This window comes from Neoarius graeffei, chromosome 11 (genome assembly GCF_027579695.1).
Source record: "Neoarius graeffei isolate fNeoGra1 chromosome 11, fNeoGra1.pri, whole genome shotgun sequence".
In the NCBI taxonomy this organism is placed as follows: Eukaryota; Metazoa; Chordata; class Actinopteri; order Siluriformes; family Ariidae; genus Neoarius; species Neoarius graeffei.
The window spans coordinates 4,989,560-5,010,744 of NC_083579.1; the positions used below are offsets into that span (position 1 = coordinate 4,989,560).

General features: G+C 44.0%; 1 protein-coding gene across 1 annotated transcript; it reads right to left on the minus strand.

Annotated features, from left to right (window-relative positions):
* Positions 1-8,648: 8,648 nt before the first annotated feature.
* LOC132894690 (monocarboxylate transporter 12-B-like) lies at positions 8,649-19,909 on the minus strand. The gene is made up of 7 exons (XM_060934834.1): positions 19,812-19,909; positions 15,787-15,890; positions 15,319-15,462; positions 14,052-14,381; positions 13,088-13,370; positions 12,050-12,309; positions 8,649-8,803 (listed from the first exon to the last, which is right to left on the minus strand). The coding sequence occupies exons 1-7, from the start codon at positions 19,907-19,909 to the stop codon at positions 8,649-8,651; spliced, it is 1,374 nt and encodes a 457-aa protein (XP_060790817.1).
* Positions 19,910-21,185: the final 1,276 nt, after the last annotated feature.

The following is a 21,185-nucleotide window of genomic DNA, read 5'->3' on the forward strand; positions in this document are numbered from 1 at the left end:
TTTCCCCCACAGTCCAAAGACATGCAGGTTAGGTTAACTGGTGACTCTAAATTGAGCGTAGGTGTGAATGTGAGTGTGAATGGTTGTCTGTGTCTATGTGTCAGCCCTGTGATGACCTGGCGACTTGTCCAGGGTGTACCCCGCCTTTCGCCCGTAGTCAGCTGGGATAGGCTCCAGCTTGCCTGCAATCCTGTAGAACAGGATAAAGCGGCTAGAGATAATGAGATGAGATGAAATGAGAATTTTCAAGGTCAAAGTTGTAAATTTATGAGAAAAAAATTCAATATTCTATGTTACGCCCATTTATGCCCCCTTCAGGCCCAGCATTGTCAGTGCACGGGTAGGGCTGGGTCCTGGTACCTGATTACCTGATTTGGTACACCTGTAATGCCAGCTTGGGCTATAAAGGGGCTGGCGCCTATGGCCTCAGGAGGCTCTTTCTCCCTCTGTCTTGACTGGAACTACTGTACCTGCTTGTTCTCTCTCTCTGTCCTCAGCTCTTATTCTTTTATTTTGAACACAATCTTATATACTGACCATTTTTATTTGCATCCACTCACGCATAACCTCACTCCTATATTTTATCCCTAGACATGTTTTTTTTGTTGTTTAAATAAATTTCTTAAAGCTTACTTTTGTTGTCGTCTCCCTCATTATGTGATGGTAAATGAGTCTGCCGTTACATCTACAAGATTATAAAATCATAAATTTGCTTTAAAAAAAGCTCAAATTCCAAGGGGGGGAAAAACCTTCGCCACTCTGTAACTCAGACGCTATTTGTAAAATGCTGTTGAATTGGGTTGCTTTCAATAAATGGCTTCATGTTTGTTTGTGTATATTGATGTTAGGGAGTTTGTGTAAAGATTAGATTAAAAAATGACAATGTTTTCCCTGTTATATCTCTGCTTTTTGTTTAATTAACTGTAACCATACAATAACTGATACACTTTTTTTTTTGTTACTTTTTTTTTTCTCTCCGTGCTTCCATGGAAGGCGGTCGCATTTTCTGCTCTCCCTCTCCCTCCTTTTTTCCCCTGCTTGTGCTTCTGTGTCTTGTCTCGTCTGCTGTACTTTTTGAAGAGACTCTCCCTGCATTACTTTCTAAACTAAAAAAAGCATGGAATTGATAAACTGGTCTCCTAACGAAATTGACACAGTTTTCTCGACGAGAAGCCTGGGTTCAGGGGAACCCGCCTGTCCTGCTGGAACGTTTGCAGCTGGTTACACGATGGATGCGTGGGAGCGGTGGCGGGTCGTGTGCCTAGTGATTCTTTCTGTGGAGGACATTGAAGATATCTACCTATTCGGAACCATTATTACAGGACTTTTGCTGATTGGATTAGGCATTGCCCTGGTATATCGAGGAAATCAGACAACGGTGACAGCTGTTCAAAGCCCCACAAAGCTGCCCGATATGGTTGGAGTGGTGGGCAAAGCTGTTGGCACTTGGACTGTGGACATTCAGAACTTTAACCACAAAATGGTTGTTATCTTGGAGCAGCTTTCAGCTTTGCAAGGAATACGTTTTTCGGAGATCAGTTTGAATTGGAATAGAATGGACGGAATGGACAGATATGGACGAGCGGTGTGGACGTGCAAAGACTGCGTCTGGAAAGACCAAACAATTTTTATATCTTATCGACATTCGGCTCCCTGAGACAGCACCAGCCTCGGTTCAGGCTGTTGCTGAGGCAACATTTCCCCCTGAAGGTCACTGCTGGGAGACACTCTCGCATTCCTCGCATTCCTTCTCTAATTTTCCGCGGTCGCCATTTTTACCCCCAGTGTGACAAGCGGGTACGTGACCAGCGCCTTCATGGCTGCAGGAGCGGATGGCTGCTTGCTTGCGCTGGATTACCTCCTCCCCTCAAGTCCCGTGTTTAAAGTGTACTTGTGTTGTTGTGTGCTTATGTGCAAAGGTTTTTTAAATGTTCCTCCTACACTGTACTCCTGACAGGAGCATAGTGGGGGGTGTTCTTTTTTTCCTTATCTCTCCTCATGTTATGTTTCCTTTTTATCTTCATCCCTGTCTTCCTGTCCTGTCTACCCTATGTCAATTGTATGTTGTATATGTACGGACAGGTTGACGGCTAATCTCGCTGGTACATGTGACTAGTGACAATAAAGGGCATCATCATCAATATTATACATGCCATATTATATAATACTATACCACTATACTCTGATATATAGAGGATATTACACAGTTGCGCGAAGATATGAAGTTTATCTTCGAGTGGTGAATGTATACATCACGAGTGAGCCATTTTTCAACATGAGAAGATAAGCTTCACATCTTCACGCCACCATGTAATGTTCTTTATATTATATGGACACATCCACAAATAAATACGCAAGTTAATCAAAAGAATTTTAATTTTGAACTGGCTCGCCATTTTGACAACGCGCGTCTAGTCAGTGGGAAAACGCTGGGAGTGATGTCATCAGAGTGAAATATCAGGAAATATATCACTCAGACCTGCAATGTATTTCGTATGAAAAATGCAAGTTTTTCAACATAAACTTCATATCTTCAAACCAACATCCACAAAGTACCCAAATTTATCAAAATTCATTGATTTCCTCACGAGTGACATGTAGGGATTTGTGCCACGGTTTTGGTTCTCCATGTCCCGGATGGAGCTCTGATGAAAAACACGAGTGGTGTATTTCCCAGTAAAACACTTGTCCATATACAGTACTGTTATACATGGCTATATTATATATGCACACTAATATACTATTATACACACCATGCTATTGGAAAACACTGAACCATTATACTCTGATAATATATTCCTGTTTATATACAACTATAATGTATATACAGTACTAAACTATTCGAAAATACTATACCACGATACACTAATATACAATACTATTATATACCAATGTATAATCTGGCTGTACTTGTAAACTGCTATACTTTACAATATTATACACCTTTTTTTCTTTTGGATTCCCCCCCCCCCTTTTTTTTTAACAGGCTGAAACGCAACACTATTGTACACAGCTGTATTCACTGTTATACCATTATCCATGCCACATGTACCACTCATGGCTATGGAGAGTGAGCAGAGACACTTAACTCGGGCATAGTGGAAAGGAGGTGCCATTTTATTGCTTCAAAAGGAAGGGGGAAGTGAGGGAAAAGGAGGCTGTGTGAGAGTGGTGTAGCAGGATGCAGGAGCCAGCCGAGTGTTCGGTCGCTGTTGCTCTCCAGCTGTAGGTGGGAGCAGTGGGGACTGTCTGGACGTGCTCTTATTGCTTTGGTGTCTTCCTAATCATCCTTGATATCAGCAAAGTGACCTAGGCAGGGGAAAAAAAGGAGGCATCATTCAGTATGCTCTGCAAGAACCAGACTAACTTGTGTTTGTGGCAGTGCCTCTTCACAGTCCCCTGGCTGATCGAGGAGGGTAGATTGAGGTGTGCTTAAGCTGCTCCAGCCATGTGTGATTAACTGGCTCTGCCCCATGGCCATGGCACTCTTGGTGGTCCAAAACAGTGGCATTGAAGTGTCACTGTCCCTTCAGCAGCACCAGAGCGGTAGTATGAGGAGCAGCTTGCTGTTTAAGTGAGGCTTTCTTGGACCACAGTAATATCCCCCCCCCCCAGCGCCAAGCATACTGTTCTTGCAGGTTCGGCCCACAGGCAGTAGTGTCTTGATAGGCCATTGGTGTTCCTCTGCTGGGTCCCAGCTCCATGTCGGACCTGTCATGGTCCTACCTGTGGGCTTCTCTCTTCAGGTACATCTCCACTCAGCATTACCGGCCACGCCTGCACTCACTTCCTCTTATTAAATTTCAGTGACTGTCATTGTCATTGGCTGTTGCCAATCACCTGCTTCCCCCTGGGTATATTTAAGCTGCAATTCTCCCTAGCCTCAGTGTCGGATCGTCTGCAACTCTCAGCCTGATAACCTGCTCTGTGTTCCTACTACTCTGACTCCTGAAGATTTCCTGTTCTGTCTGTCTGCTCTCCAGCCCCGGTAACCTGATCTGCCTTCTGTTCTGTCGACTCTGCCTCTTGCCTGCTCCTCCTGTACCTTTGCCTGATCTCCAGCTCGCTCAGCCCTACAGCCACACCTCTCTAACTACGCCTGGTCCCGTCTCATCTCTGCTGCTAAGCAGGGTCGGGCCTGGTCAGTACTTGGATGGGAGACCTCAGATGTCACCACCAGCCATCCCTGCCTCTCAGTTCTCCTGCCACTGGACTTCACCCACACACATTCTTCCAACTCCCCTTTCCCCTATTATTAATAAACTGTGGTTTGAGCGCATTTGATCTCCTCTCCTGTCTGTTCCGTGACAGGACCTGGAAACAGAAGTCTTGGAGGAACAGAAATCAGCAATTAACACAGGCATTGGTGTCTTTTGCTGTCGTCATCCACTGAAGTTGGGCATGGTTAGTAACTAGAGTGAAGTGATGACCAGGCAGATTGTACTGGAGTTCTATGATCGCCCACTTGATGGCCAAGGCTTCTCTCTCTCTGCAGCCGCATACTGCTTCTCTGTGGGTGACAGTTTGCAGCTGATGTACAGCAAGGGATGTTCTTCTCATTCCAAGACCTGAGAGAGCACTTGTGCCCCATTTGTGATATATCCATCTGGGTGTTGAAGGGTTGATAGAAGACTGGGTTTCAGAGGACAGAGATGGTGGTGAGGGCCTTATTTTGGGCCTGGAATGCCTGCTCTGCCTTGTTGGTCCACTGCACCTCATCTGGTTTGCCTTTTCTAGTCAGGTCAGAGAGGGGAGAGGCTATAAAGGAAAAATGAGACATGAACCTGTGGTAATATCTAGCCAGCCCCAAGAAGATTACTTACCTGTTGCTTGATGGTGGGCCAGGGGTATTTCTGGACTGCCTCAATTTTCCTTGCCTATGGTTTCAGCAGCCCTTGGTTGATGTGATAGCCCAGGTACTGCACCTTGGACTCTCACGCTTTTTTTTTTCGTTTCCGGTTGAGAGTACGTCGTGCGCATTTTGGCTGCCGCTTCTCACCAGAGCTTTTTTAATTTTATTTTTATTTTCTTTCTTTTTCAATTTTTCATTTTATTTATTTATTTTTTTCTGTGTTTGTGTGTAGTTTGATGTTTGTTTGAGTGTTTTGTCCGCCGGTTGTGGTGTAGCTCCGGATCCAGTTTTGGGCGTTGGTTCCCTCCAGACCTTGGTTCGCCGTGGGCGATGCCTGCGCTCCCAGCTATGGACTGCAGTGAGCTCGTTGCTCATTTAACATTCGTGGTTGTCCAGCGCTCTGTGCTTTAATGCTTGGCGTGATGTTCCGAGCGATGTTGCTCGGTGGCGTCGCGGCGGCTGTGCAGGCGGTTTGGGACACACCAGCGCTCTGCGTGGCGGAGCTTCTGTGCTCGCTTTGTGGATCCACGGCATGGTGTTCGCGCGATGTGGCTGACGGCATCACGGCAGCTGTGCTGGAGATGTGGGACTCGTTTTCATGCACCTTTTGGTGGGACTGTGGCTGCTACACCACTGGAATTACATCTTGACCCCTACTTGGTGGACTTTTTACTTTTTTTATTATTTATTCATTTATTTATTTATTATTTTTTGTTTTTTTTTTCTTTGTCTATAATTGTAAAGCGTCCTTAGGTTTTTTGAAAGGCGCTATATAAATTGAACTTATTATTATTATTATTATTATTATTGGTCAGCCCCAGGTGGCACTTTCTGGGGTTGGCAGTGAGCCCTGCTTTTCTCAGCTCCCTTAAGATGACTTTGAGGTTGTGCAGGTGGACAAGTGAATGATGACCTCATCTAAGTAGGCCACTATGAACTCTTGGTGGGGTGCAGCAAGATGTCCATTAGGCTTTGGAACATTATAGGTGCCCATGGAAGCTGAAGGGGAGTACCCAATACTGGCAGTGACCTGACGGGGTGGTGAGGGCAGTTTTGGGTCAGGTGTCAGAGCCACCTGCCAGTCGCCTTTGGCGAGGTTGATGGTGGATATGAAGCGGGTCCTCCCCAGACGGTCAACCAAGTCATCCAACCTGGGCAGAGGGTAGATGTCAACATCATCTGACATTCCACTGAGCATTCTGAAGTCAGTTGCACAGTCTCAGACTCCCATTCAGCAAAGGGAACTGCTACAGTGGGACTTGGTGGACTCTTTGAGGGACCCCATCCTGCAGTATTCAAGCAACTTCCTCCTCAATTGCATGATAGTGGGCCTCTCAGATACAGTAGGGGAGCTGTCTGATCACTACCCCAGGGGGGCCTTAATGTCATGCAGAACTAGGTGGGTCCAACCTGATTCTACTGAGTATACATCCCCAAATTGGTCCAGTAGTTTTCCCAGTTCTCACTGTAGTTGGGCCATGAGTTCTTCACCTTACCAGACCAGGGTGCACCCCGATGTTTCCAGGGGGACAGAAGCATGGTCTGAGAGTATCAGGAGAGGCTCAATCCATCATTTTAGCAGATTTATGTGGGTCTCCTCTTCCTGGGTTGTTGCAGGTGGTAGTTGATGGGGCTGACCTGCTCAGACACAGTGAAGGGGCACTACCAGCATGTGAGGAACTTGCAGTTTTCTGTTGGTACAAGAAGTAGGATACAGTAATGGGGCTGGAACTCCCAGGGCTGGGCAGGGCAGTTGTAGACTCTGCTCTGTTCAACCTGGACTTTGAGCATGTGTTGGTGGACAATGGGGGCCACCCTGTTGATCGTGGTCTTGCATCTCCCTCACGTGCTCAATGGTAGTAGGAATTGGGGATAGCTGCTTTTCCGAGACCTCTCTTGCCACATCTAAGAGGCTCCAGGGCCTTCTCCCAAACAGGAACTTAAATGACATGAACCCTGTTGATGCTTGTAGGGTTTCTTGAACTGCAAACAGGATGTATGGGAGAAGGAGGATCCCAGTTTCTGCCATCCTCATCCACCACAACATTCTCTTCAGTGTCCGTTTGAACTGCTCAACCAGGCTATTGTTCCAGGGTAGTAAACTGAGGTATAAATCTGCTTGACTTGCAGCAACCCTCACACAACCTTCCTTTGGGAGACCCACACAGGAGAGAAGCAGAACCAGCACCCTAGCAATTGTTCTTTCATGGTCTTCCAGAGAGGAACTGCCCCTGGGTAAGGTGTGGTGTCCTCTATAATGACCAGTATGTGCTCATGGCTCTAGGCAGACTTGGGAAGAGGACCCACCAGATCCATGCCCACTCCAGGTGTCTATCATCATACTCTGCAAGAACCAGACTGGAAACTGTTTACACTCCTCTGGCTGCTCCAGGAGGGTAGGTTGAGGCGCTGCTTCAGCTGTATGTGATGAGCTAGCTCCACCCCATGGTCACACTGCTCTTGGTGGCCCAAAACAGTGGTGCTGAAGTGTCACTGTCTCCTCTTCATCATCAGAGTGGTAGTGTGAGGAGCAGTGCACTGTTTAGGCAGGGGCTTTCTTGTGCCATCATCGCACGTACAATACAATACTACTGTACACTTTCACACTATTACACTTTGCTATATTATTGCACAGTGCTACACTGTTTTACACCACGATACTATTTTATAGTGCTATATTATATACAGTGCTATACTCGTACACTATTATACAATGCGACGCTATATGGTACGCTACACTGCTATACTATTTATTATACATTGCTGTTATATACTATTATTATACACCCCCCCCCCACTGATCGTTTGACAGACTCCGCTCACTGAGCCACTTTGTACAGACCCCAATCACAAATACCTGATACAGACTCCACCCACTGAGCCACCTCCTACAGCCATATTTACTCATCTGTAAACAACTATGATGTATAAGTTATAGTCAGCCCAATAAGGGCTGGTTCCAAACCCGGTTGTTCACCCTGAGCCAGGTGCAACACTCACCTACTGAACCACACGTGGTGATGATAATGTGTACTTACTTAATGGGAGTTTATCCTTTAACATTACAATTGGAGTTGAAATGACCACCAGAACTCATCTAAGTGCAGCCTCAAGCGCTGATCTTCACATTTCCACAGGTACAGAGCTTTTACACTCATCCACAGGGTGAACCGTGTGTAGAAGGATTGTTTTATAGACATCAGCCTTATATAAGAGCATTGAGTGACGCATACATCAAGTACAAATAGCTGCTTTTAGAGTTACCATAAATAGTTATCCTGATTAATGGGCTAGTTATTACTTTATCCTGCATCGACAGAAGAACTATCATAAGTCACTGTACTGTCAAAGAACATGGTTTGGGATGGAGAACCCATGATTATTGCACTACTGTAGCACCATTGTCACTAGCTAATATCATGCTTGCTAACTAGCTAATTAGTGATGGTGAACACAAACGCACATCCATATAGCTTTAAGTTCATTATTACACACTCTTCTGGACCGAGAGATGGACGGACAGACAGACAGTGAGACAGCTGGATAGACAGAACCCAAAAGATACAGATGAACAATCAGACAGGTATAAAAAGAGACAGATGAAAAGGCAAAGACAGATAGACAGACAGAGAGATGGCCAGGAAGAAAATTGTTTGAAAGACTGACAGAGGCAGATGGATAGACAGACATAGTCAGACAGTGTGTGTCTCCTGGGCTAGATTTTTTTGAGATGCTGTGACCTTTTTTTTTTTTATTCCTTGAAAAATATGCTTTTAGAGACGTTGTGTCTGTGACTTCAGGCTTGGTGATGGTTTTGAAGTGAGACAGCATGCTCCCTACAGCAGTGACGCAGTACTGACAGAGCAGCCAAGATGAAAGAACTACACAGGAGTGAGAGTCCACTGAAGAGGAAGACCACCGTGTAAGAGCCTGACTGATCCAACAGCCAACCTGAGAAAAACACACACGGAGTGATTAAATTAAAATTAATTCTATTTCTCTAATGTCTCGAAGATTTTTTGCCAGATTTCAGTTTCATACTAAATCACAACCTGTCAAAACTAATGGGGACAGACAGACATGTGAACAGATAAAGAGAGAGAAAATGACAGAGACAAAGAGTTATGAGGACAAACAGATTGACAACCACATGGATCGTATGATGGCAACCCAAGAAAGTCCCCGCCTAAGCAACGCAATGCTCCTCACACTACGGCTGCAATGGCGCTGAAGAGACAGTGACACTTCAGCACCACTGTTTTGGACCACCAAGAGCAGTATGGCCATGGGGCAGAGCCAGTTTATCACACACGGCTGGAGCAGCTACTAATACAAACGCAGGCTAGTTGGGTTATCCCAGAGCATGCTAACTCATGCCTCCTTCCTCTCCCTGCTCAGGTCACTTTGCTGATGACAAGGAAGACGCTGAAGTGCCCAGAGCCTTCCTAGGCAGGCACCTTTGCTCCCACCTGCAGCCATAGAGCAATAGCAACTGAAATAAAGCCATGAAAGTCTTCCATGGGGAAGCCATGGCCTAAGGGTTAGACAAGCAGCTTTGGGACCAAAAGGTTACCAGTTTGATTCCCTGGACCTTGAGCAAGGCTCCTAAACCCCAGGATGGGTATGTTGTATGTCGCTCTGGATAAAATGCCGTTAATGTAATGAAATAGGTTGACAGACAGAGGGACAGAGAGAGACGGGTAGAAAGATGGACAAGCAGACAGAACCAAGATGGCCAGACAGGAAGTTACACACAGTCAGAAATATGGAGAGATAGTGAGACAAACAGAAAAATATTTTTATATTATATATACACTAGTGCATCTCAAAAAATTAGAATACCATGAAAAAGTTCCTTTTTTTCGTAATTTAATTAAAAAAGGTAAACTTTCATATATTCTATATTCATTACATGTAAAGTGAAATATTTAAAGCCTTTTTTGTTTTAATTTTGATTATGGCTTATAGCTCATGAAAATGGGCGGCACGGTGGTGTAGTGGTTAGCGCTGTCGCCTCACAGCAAGAAGGTCTGGGTTCGAGCCCCGTGGCTGGCGAGGGCCTTTCTGTGCGGAGTTTGCATGTTCTCCCCGTGTCCGCGTGGGTTTCCTCCGGGTGCTCCGGTTTCCCCCACAGTCCAAAGACATGCAGGTTAGGTTAACTGGTGACTCTAAATTGACCGTAGGTGTGAATGTGAGTGTGAATGGTTGTCTGTGTCTGTGTCAGCCCTGTGATGACCTGGTGACTTGTCCAGGGTGTACCCCGCCTTTCGCCCATAGTCAGCTGGGATAGGCTCCAGCTTGCCTGCAACCCTGTAGAACAGGATAAAGCGGCTAGAGATAATGAGATGAGCTCATGAAAATCAGAAATCCAGTATCTCAAATTATTAGAATATTCCCTAAGATCAATCAAAAAAAGGATTTACAATACAGAAGTGTCCAACTTCTGAAAAGTATCTCTCATCTCATCTCATTATCTCTAGCCGCTTTATCCTTCTACAGGGTCGCAGGCAAGCTGGAGCCTATCCCAGCTGACTACGGGCGAAAGGCGGGGTACACCCTGGACAAGTCGCCAGGTCATCACAGGGCTGACACATAGACACAGACAACCATTCACACTCACATTCACACCTACGGTCAATTTAGAGTCACCAGTTAACCTAACCTGCATGTCTTTGGACTGTGGGGGAAACCGGAGCACCCGGAGGAAACCCACGCGGACACGGGGAGAACATGCAAACTCCGTACAGAAAGGCCCTCGCCGGCCACGGGGCTCGAACCCAGGACCTTCTTGCTGTGAGGCGACAGCGCTAACCACTACACCACCGTGCCGCCCTTCTGAAAAGTATATTCATTTATACACTCAATACTTGGTTGGGGCTCCTTTACCATGAATTACTGTATCAATGCGGTGTGGCATGGAGGTGATCAGTCTGTGGCACTGCTGAGGTGTTATTGAAGCCCAGGTTGCTTTGATAGTGGCCTTCAGCGTATCTGTATTTTTGGGTCGGGTGTTTCTCATCTTCCTCTTGACAATACCCCATAGATTGTCTATGGGGTTCAGGTCAGGCAAGTTGGCTGGCCAATCAAACACAGTAATAGCATGGTCAGCAAACCATTTGGTAGTAATTTTGGCACTGTGGGTAGGTGCTAAGTCCTGCTGGAAAAGGAAATCAGCATCTCCAAGAAGCTCGTCAGCAGATGGAAGCATGAAGTGCTCTAAAATCTCCTGGTAGATGGCTGTGTTGACTTTGGACTTGATAAAATACAGTGGACCAACACTAGCAGATGACATGGTACCCCAAATCATCACAGACTATGGAAACTTCACACTGGGTTTCAAACACCTTGGATTCTGTTCCTCTCCACTCTTCCTCCAGACTCTAGAACCATGATTTCCAAATTAAATGCAAAATGTACTTTCATCTGAAAAGAGGACTTTGGACCACTGAGCAATAGTCCATTTCTTTCTCTCCTTAGCCCAGATAAGACACTTCTGACATTGTCTCTGGCTCAGGAGTAGCTTGATATTAGGAATGCGAAAGTAGTATCCCCTTTCTTGAAGATGTCTGTTTGTGATGGGTCTTGATACACTGACACCAGCCTCAGTCCACTCTTTGTGAAGCTCTCCCAAGTTCTTGAATCAACTTTTCTTGACAATCCTCTCAAGACTGCGGCCATTCCTGTTGCTTGTGCACCTTTTCCAGCCACCCTTTTCAGCAATGACATTTTGTGGCTTACGCTCCTTGTGGAGGGCATCAGTGATCATCTTCTGGACAACAGTCAAGTCAGCAGTCTTCCCCATGATTGTGGTTGTGTGTACTGAACTAGACCGAGAGATACTGTGTTCATACTGTTTTACTCAAACTCAAAATGAAATATTCTAATATTTTGAGATGTTTTTTTAATGTTTTTGTACTGTATGCCATACTGATTAAAATACAAAAATGCTTGAAACATTTTAGTTTGTGTAATGAGTCTATAATATATAACTTTTACTTTCTTAAATAACTGATGGAAAATATTGAACTTTTTCACAATATTCTAATTTTTTGAGATGCACTAGTATATGGACAGATAGGTAGACAAAGAGAAACAGTCAGACAGTTGTGAGAAAGTGGAATATGTACAACACCCTGGATGTATTATTTCCCAGAATCTTTGTAATCATTTTGGACCATAATTATGCAGTGTTCTCACCTGCTATTGGTGGGCTGATGAGGTACGGAATGGCATGCAAAAAGCCAATCACACCCAGAGCTGAGGACAGGTGGGCGGAGCCTACGATGTCACAGGTCACCACAGGAGTGAGAGCCGTACAGACCCCATCAAAGAAGCCAAAGAAAATGGAGAAGGATACAAGTGTGGAAAAACTCCTTAATAAGGGCACGAAGAGGCATGCGAGTCCCTCGAATCCCACTGTGATCAGAAACGTGATTACACGAAATGTCCTCAAACACCTGAGTGAAAAAAACAAAATATAGTCTCATTATTAGCATGTTACAGTAAATTAGCAGTGGTTTCTGATTACAAGTAGATTAACAGTAGTCTCATATTAGCAATACTAGATTAGCAGTAGTCTTGGTTTAGTTGTGGCAGGTTAGCAGTAGTCTCAGATTAGCGGTAAATTAGCATTAGATTCAGATTAGTAGCAAACTAGCAACCACCACATATTTAAAGTAGATTAGCAGTCATCTCAGATTAGGAATTAGCTTAACAGTAGATTGGCAAAACTAGCAACAATCACATTAATAGATTAACTCCATTAGCAGTAGTCTCAGATTAGGAATTAGATTAGCAGTAAGTTATCATCTGATTCAGATTAGTAGCAGACTATCAACAATAACCTTAATAGTAGATTAGCAGTGGTCTCTGATTAGGAATTAGATTGGCAGCAGGTTCAGATCAGTACCTGAACAGGAACAATCACATATTAACAGTAGATTAGCACCATTAGCAGTAGTCTGAGATTATTGTTAGATTAGAAGTAGTCTTTAAATATTAGTAGATTATCAATAATCTCAGATTAGTAGGAAATTAGCATTAGGTTCAGTTTAACTATAAATTGTCAATAGTTTAGCAGTAATATCATATTAGCAGTAGATTATCAGTCTTGGATTAGCAGTAAAACAGACTAACAACAGTCTCAGATTAGCAGTGAATTATCCATAGTGTCAGGTTAGTTTTAAGACCAATTAGCACCTAATTAGTAAGACCTTGATCATGATATTTACTCACTTCTTGTCTGAGATCAATCCAAAAGTAATATTACCCACAATTCCCATAACTCCTAGGATTGACATGAAGAGGACAGCCTGATGTTGACTGATGTCCATGCTGAGAGAATATGGCACCAGGTACACGAACGGCAAACTGTAGCCAAACGCCAGGAACAGGACAGATACTGAGAACAACAGGAAGTCAGGCTTGAGCAGGAAGCTGTATTTGTCTGAGGAGGGTGGGAAGAAACAGCGTTCCAGTTCTCTCCTTTTTCTTGATTGCTTGATCAGAAAACCAGGACCTTCAGATGACATCTCACGAAGCAACTGTGAGTTGGGAAGCTTTGGTGTCACTAGCTTTGGGTCAGCTAGCATTAATTCGGCTGGGTTTAAGTAATTTAGCGTTGAGTCAGCTAATTTTGAATCAGTTACCTCTGAGCCAGCGAGTTTTGGTTCAGCTAGCATTAACTCCAGTAGCTTTGAATCAGACCCTAAGACACAAAATTTTGACTTGGCTAATTTTGAGTCATCTTGGGCATCCAAGTCAGCTAGTTCTGAGTTGCCTAGCACCGAACAGACTAATTTTGAATCAGTTTTTGTGTCAGTTAGCATAAAGTTGATTAGCTTTGAGTCATGCTGCTTCAAGTCAGCTATCTGTAGGTCAGCCACCATTGACTTGGCAAGATTTGATTTCGTTTGCTTAGTGACTAGATCTGAATCTTTTATAACTGATTCTGCTGACGAGTCTTTCAAGTTAGTGGGCTCACTTTTTGTGTCTTGCTTTGAATCTTTTAAGTTTCCTGTCATATCAGTATCTGTTAGCATGAGGTCTTCTGAATGTTCTTCCTCTTTGTCCTTCATCTCTTCTTGATTGGAATCTTTCGTTTTCTCTCCTAACCCTTCATGGCTAGCTTGTCCTCCCTGAGATCTGAGCAGACTCATTACCTCTTCTTGCTCTTTATCACATTTATCCTCATTTTGACCCATACCAACCAACTTGACTGCTTTTAAATCCCCCTGAACATCAAGTTCATCAAAGATTGGTTTGGCATTCTCTTTTTCACCTTTATTTTGGACCACTAGGGGCCTCATAAGAGACCCACAGACACACAAGTTTGAAACAAGACCCCCTAGGATAAGAAGAGCCCCCCTCCAGGAGTACAGGTTGATCAAGTACTGAAGCAGAGGAGGAAGGATAAAGATTCCAATGCCTCTTCCAGACATGGCAATTCCATATGCCAAAGCCTTCCTCTTATTGAAATAGGTGTCCACCATCGCTACCGCTGGTGTGTAACTGAGGGCAAATCCCAAACCTGTGGAGGATATAAATGAAAGTGGTGAATTTCAAATCTTAAGGGATCATACTCTACTCCTGCTATCCTGAAGTCTATAAGCACCTACTCCTGCAATCGGGAAGCCCAATATTTCCCACTCCTGCCATCCTGAAGCCTACAAACCCCTTCTCCTTCCATCCTGAAGCCTACATGCTCCTACCCCTACAATCGGGAAGCCCAATATTTCCTACTCCTGCCATTCCTGAAGCCTACATGCTCCTATTCCTGTTATCTTGAAGCTTACAATTTCTACTCTTACCATTGTAAAGTCTACATGCATCTATAACTGCCAGCCTGACTTCTATGAACTCCTACTGATGCCATCCTACAGTTTACAAGGCCCTACTCCTGCCATCCTGAGGCATACAAGCTCCTACAACTATCACTGTAAAATGTACAAATTGCTACTCCTGTCATCCTGGGACCTCCAAACTCTGGCTTGTACCATCTGAGGGACTACAAGCTCCTCCTGCTGCCATTTTGAGGATTACAAGCTCTTGCCATTCTTAGGTCTACAAGCTCATATTCTTTCTATTCTGAGGGCTATAAGCTCCTATTTATGTCATGATGAGCCGTTCAACCGCCTAAACTTACCAAACACTGTAAGGTCTGCCAGCTTGAGGTAGGCCTGATAACTGCCAGCTTGCAGTCGGCAAGCTTCTACTCCTGCTACCATGAAGTCTATAAGGCCCTACTCCTGCTATCCTGAGGCATACTAGCTCCTATGCACACCATTCTGAAACCTACATGTTCCTACATGTACCATCCCGAAGCTTACAAGCTCATACTCCTACCAATGTTAGGCCTACAAGCTTCAATAACTGCCAGTCAACAAGACCCTACTCCCACCATCCAGAAGTCTACAAGCTGCCACTCTGACCCTTTAAATACAGAGCTAAGACCTGTTGTGTCTCACCTGTGAGAATTCCCAGAGACATATACAGGAACTGCAGACTGGGGGCAAAGGAACTGAGGACGAGTCCAACAGAAGATAAAAGTCCTCCAGTCATCACTGCTATTCTAGTGGACATGCAGTTTCCTACACAACTACCCAAAGGAGCTGCAGATACATTAAAGAAATGGGAACAAGGTTTCAAAATACAATTAATGTATTCAGATTGGAGTGACTGATTTTAAAAGTCCAACAATAGCGCCTATGTTCCCCCCCCCCCTTTTTTTCCTATAACAGCAGCTCTGACAGTAGAGTAGCTGCAAATCACAGGTTTATATTCATGCACTCGTTCTAATACACTATTGTTTCAATCATAACAGGTCCTTCACAGGGTCTTGAACAGCAGACGCTTCGTATAAACAGATTAAAAACATTGTCGATATGTTGAAGTTTTCTTTTGGAAACTGTGATCTTGTAAATGATTTTTCTTACCAAAGAGCATAGTGGTAAAGTCCAGCAGGGAGTGAATCCATGACGTTGTGGAGTAATCTGTGGAGAACTGCATCTGAAACTCCACAAAGAAGATCGACAGACACCTGCAGCAACAACAAAAAAATCTTATTAATGATTCTCTTCATGGGTTAAATAATAGATATTGATAAGAATTATGATCATTAGCTACCTTTTATATCTTTAAAGGTTTACAAACAGATGTACGTTGCTACTAATTGGCTATATTTTAACTGAGCTGTGGCTCAGTTATGCTCAACTCTGTTGTTGAACTTAAAGTGCATATCACGGGTAAATTCAGGCACAAGGCCAATGTAATTCTCCTATTTATATTAAACTTTGGTCAAATATCTGTAACATTCTGCATTCTCTGCAATTTTTTTTACCTTGCACAATACCAGGAAAAATTCAGTTGAAATCAAGCCATTTGAGGCGAATTGGTCCGCCTCTGAAAAAACTTTGCATTTGAATTTCCTGGCAAACATTGATTTTCGTGACATTGCGTGCGGGACGCCTCATTCTGAATCCTACGTCAGTGCTGGTTTGTTTATAAGAAAACGACCTGGTGGTTTTCTGCAAATTTCCTCAATGTTATCGCGTAATCCTAAGATGTATCTTAGGAGGGTGTAGCAACACTAATCATGATGGGATTAGTACTCATCATTTCCCAAAAGACCGGACAACGAGAGAGAAATGGGAGCGCTTGGTCTACACAAGCTGTGCACTGAAACCGTGCAAAGCTCGCGCAGCCTGCTGGCGCTTCCGCAGGTGACGTCACGAATCTGGCTCCAGACTCCCTTGGGATTTTTCCAGACGCGTTTTGTTATTTTATTTTTTTCTGCTGTAGACAGATGGCCTTGTGCAAAATTACCCTTCTGGATGAGTGTGTAAAGGGGCATACTTTCATATAAAAAAAAATGAAATTGATCCAGAATATGCAATTTAAGCATATATTTCGTTTGTGATCTCAGCTCGGGTGAGGTGCAGCATTAAGTCCAGCACCACCATTTGACAGTCTGATGTAACTACAAACAATGTCATGTGGAAATTTATGTTTTGGCTGCAAGTTCACTCAAATTATGTTTTGGCTCAAAATTCACTACAGTATTTAATGCATTATTTGAGTTTTCGCTCAATAATCAATCAATTTATTAATTGCTTAATTATCACTTTAAAGTCCACAAAAATGTTTTTGAGTACATCAAAGGAGATGCATCTTAATAAGAGACACGGCTTTATCTGGAGCAGTGAATGTTACCGTGAGCTGGTTAGCATGTCCGCCTCTCGACCGGGAGATTGCGAGTTCTACTTGCCATCAGGTCATACCAAAGACCATCATAAAAATGGTACCTACTGCCATCTGGCAAGGCACTCTGCAATGGAGCACTTGCATGTGACGTCACAGCCGATCCAGATTGTGACAGACGCCATCTTGTCGGTCAAACGCCATATTCCGCCTTCTACTTCTGCTTTTACTTCTACCTTTTCTTCTGGAAAACCCTACTATATACAATTCTACTACAACGGCTGTGGCTACAAGCTCTCCCTACCTGTGCACGTTTTTTATGTTTTTTGTGTGTATTTTTGCGTGTTGTTCATCTGTACCGGACTTCAATATCCACTACAACCGTATGGACTTACTGGACATTGGTTTCCAGCAGAAAATGACGGTTTGTAGCGATTTCCATCGCATGCGCAACATTCCGGACGAGAAAAAAAAAAAAAACATTCCAGACGAGATAGCGAGACCAGTGGGGTGTCCGTGGATTGTTATCGGAAGCAAAGCGAAGGAGGTGGCGCCGGGAGCGGAAGCAAAAGCGAGGCTGCAGAGCCGGCCTGTTGACTAAGCTCAGAAAACAGCCACTCAAATCTCCACTGCCAAGCCTCTACCTCTCCAACGCCAGATCCATGTAAACAAGACGGATGATTTGGAATAACAGTTGGAATTACCTTATTCTATTCTATAATCGGCTGGTCAGTGCTATACTCAATACTTAAGTGACTTACCCATCCAATGAGGATTCTTGTTTACAAGATGCCACATCTGAGTCGCTGACAAATCCTGAATTTCTGTAGAGATAACTGTCCAGAGATTTATAAGCACGCAGTGCTTCACCACTGAACAGCGAGGGAAAGTCTCATCTCATCTCATTATCTCGAGCCACTTTATCCTGTTCTACAGGGTCGCAGGCAAGCTGGAGCCTATCCCAGCTGACTACGGGCGAAAGGCGGGGTTCACCCTGGACAAGTTGCCAGGTCATCACAGGGCTGACACATAGACACAGACAACCATTCACACTCACATTCACACCTACAGTCAATTTAGAGTCACCAGTTAACCTAACCTGCATGTCTTTGGACTGTGGGGGAAACCGGAGCACCCGGAGGAAACCCACGCGGACACGGGGAGAACATGCAAACTCCACACAGAAAGGCCCTCGCCGGCCCCGGGGCTCGAACCCGGACCTTCTTGCTGTGAGGCGACAGCGCTAACCACTACACCACCGTGCCGCCCCGCGAGGGAAAGTTAATGAGGTAATTATACACGTCCGGGTATTCCGCTGACAGTTCAAAATCCGGTCGTGAAAACTCCGTCCGGTAAGCCATAAGGGTCACAAATCTGTAGATCGTTTATTTTAGACATATATCTAGTTATCTGTTCATTAGAAAAATGAGCCGTGTAGTCCGTCGGTTGAAATTGATCCATTCTGTACATGAGTGCAGCAGTATTCAGCGGTGTTTTTGACCGACAAGATGGCGGTTGTGTACTTTCCGGTCACGTGACTGCAAGATCTCTATACAAATGCGAGTGGGGAGTCAAACTCTCATAGTTACCAGAGGACCAGCCCCCACTGCAACCCTAGCTATGTACCGGTAATAGGTGACAGGCCGAGGGCTATAGAAGTGGAGGTTGGTGCCGCCCAGTGCGCCTTAAGGATCTGGTTAGTACTGGAACAGGAGACTGCCTGGGACGACCAGGCCCTGGTGCAGGAGCAACTTTGAGTGAATATTTTATGGATGAAATGAAAGTTTCTTTGTAAGCATAGTAGATGAGCTCTCGCTCAGATGATCCTTCACATATTTTCTTGACTGCAGACTTGGAGTGCATCAAATTAACACAAGCACCAACTTTATTTTATTAATTCAACAAATATAATTTCATGACCTTAATGTAGCATCTTATGGCTTCATTAAATTGCGAGTAACTATCTGAGCACAATATAAATACATCGAATATAAAATAACACTCTATGCTGGATCAAGTGCTATTCTGACACTCTGTGCTGCTGAATGATGACTGTGGAAGCCATTTTGTTAAATTAAACCAGTGATTAATGTGATAATGCTAGGATGATTTATGCAATCACATATTGGTTATTATACGAGACACTTGATCGATTTATTTCAACACTCTCAAAATCTTCTCGTTCATGTATCATTTTGGGGGGAAGCCATGGCCAAATGGTTGCTGGTTCGATTCCCTGAACCAGCAAGACTGGCTTAAGTGCTTTCAAGCAAGGCACCTAACCCCCAAATGCTCTGGCAAGAGTGGTGGTGTATTTTGTCTGATTAGCCAAAGAAAAACTGATGATACGATTATCAGTTTGGGCAAGAACCTGGCCATGATGAAATATATCTCCTCATTAGTCTTTCATTTTTAAATTGCTTTTATGTTACATCATATTACATTTGAAACCAGTTTCCTTCTTCTTTCCTTATCCTGGATTTTTTTTTTTCCAACTGTACAGGTGAGTGTTTGTGTTTAAAGCCAGTTGTCTAGATCCTAGTATAAAACTCTATCTCGGATGCTTCTATACAAGAAAATCTGATAATTTTGGAGGTGTGAATTACACACATCACTTTAATAATCTGACTGTGGAGCTCAGAAAATCAACAGATTCGTAACGTGACTCTGAACACCAGGAACGTTCACCACGGAAACACGGGCATAATAATTGGACTCGACCCTGAATGCAGTCTTTATATCATGATGTATCGTAACTCACCTGGCAACAGAGCGAGTGAAGATCAGGGTGACGAAAGAAGAAGCAACAATCATCCATCCCCATCCCCCGTCTCTGGAGTTCCTCATCCTTCCATCCATCGCCTCCAGCTGGGAAACAAAGCATTTTAATGAAAGTAGTGAAAGAGTATACCTGTTTTTGTTTGTTATATCTCAAATTAATAAAAAATCATAGGGTAGGTAGAATCTCATCTCATTATCTCTAGCCGCTTTATCCTGTTCTACAGGGTCGCAGGCGAGCTGGAGCCTATCCCAGCTGACTACGGGCGAAAGGCGGGGTACACCCTGGACAAGTCGCCAGGTCATCACAGGGCTGACACATAGACACAGACAACCATTCACACTCACATTCACACCTACGCTCAATTTAGAGTCACCAGTTAACCTAACCTGCATGTCTTTGGACTGTGGGGGAAACCGGAGCACCCGGAGGAAACCCACGCGGACACGGGGAGAACATGCAAACTCCGCACAGAAAGGCCCTCGCTGGCCACGGGGCTCGAACCCGGACCTTCTTGCTGTGAGGTGACAGCGCTAACCACCGTGCCACCAGTAGGTAGAATAGGATAAAAATAATTGACTAAAAAGAATAAAAATAACTGAAATAGGCGAATTGACAAGTACCTTAAAGGAGATACGCAGAGCCTTTATTTTTAAATACATTTGAGTGGATAGTATCTCCACCCTTGACTCTTGTATGCTACATAAATTTGAATAAAATGTATATATTTTTGAGAGTTAAAATCGACCACAAAGTTGTCATTGGAGCTGCCCCGCTGAGCCAGCCAGCCCTGAGCGCGTGATGTCACAGCGGTAACCGGTTTTAAGGCCGAGACCTTTGACACCTATAGACCAAAGTCATATAAATAAAAATTTATGGTGAAAGTAAGAAATCCCGTTACCGACTCGCTCAACTAAGACTGATTTGACTTCATTGATTGTGGGTTGACTCTCATTAAAACAGGATGGGTGTTATAACTTATGCAACATACATGTACATGCATGCATTTTCACTGATAAAACATAAAAGGCTCATTAAATAATCAGATGAACTGAGACAATCACATTCTGAAGCAAATTAAATAATCTTATACCACTAACTTAAACACACAATACAAGTTACATGGATTAATCTAAATGCAGGTAAACAACGTGGTTTGGGTTTGTTTGTTTGTTTGTTTGTTTGTTTTAATCCAAATGGAAGTCGGAGCTTACCCATCTGTGTTCTCGCTTCTTGAAGGCTGATCTTGTGGCTGACTGTTTTGAAACAATCTGATTTTCAGTTGTTCGTTCAGTTCTCCATTCATTCACTTCTTCCATGTAAGGGCGAGATGGCAGCAATATCCAGTTTAGAAAT

Excerpts from the sequence above, each read along its gene's own strand:
- LOC132894690 (XM_060934834.1), bottom strand. The coding sequence starts at position 19,909 with ATGGATGGAAGGATGAGGAACTCCAGAGACGGGGGATGGGGATGGATG. Across the intron at positions 14,382-15,318 it reads GTCTCTGGGAATTCTCACAG|GTTTGGGATTTGCCCTCAGT; the intron begins GTGAGACACAAC and ends TATCCTCCACAG. Across the intron at positions 13,371-14,051 it reads AGTCAAGTTGGTTGGTATGG|GTCCTGGTTTTCTGATCAAG; the intron begins GTCAAAATGAGG and ends TGTCATCTGAAG.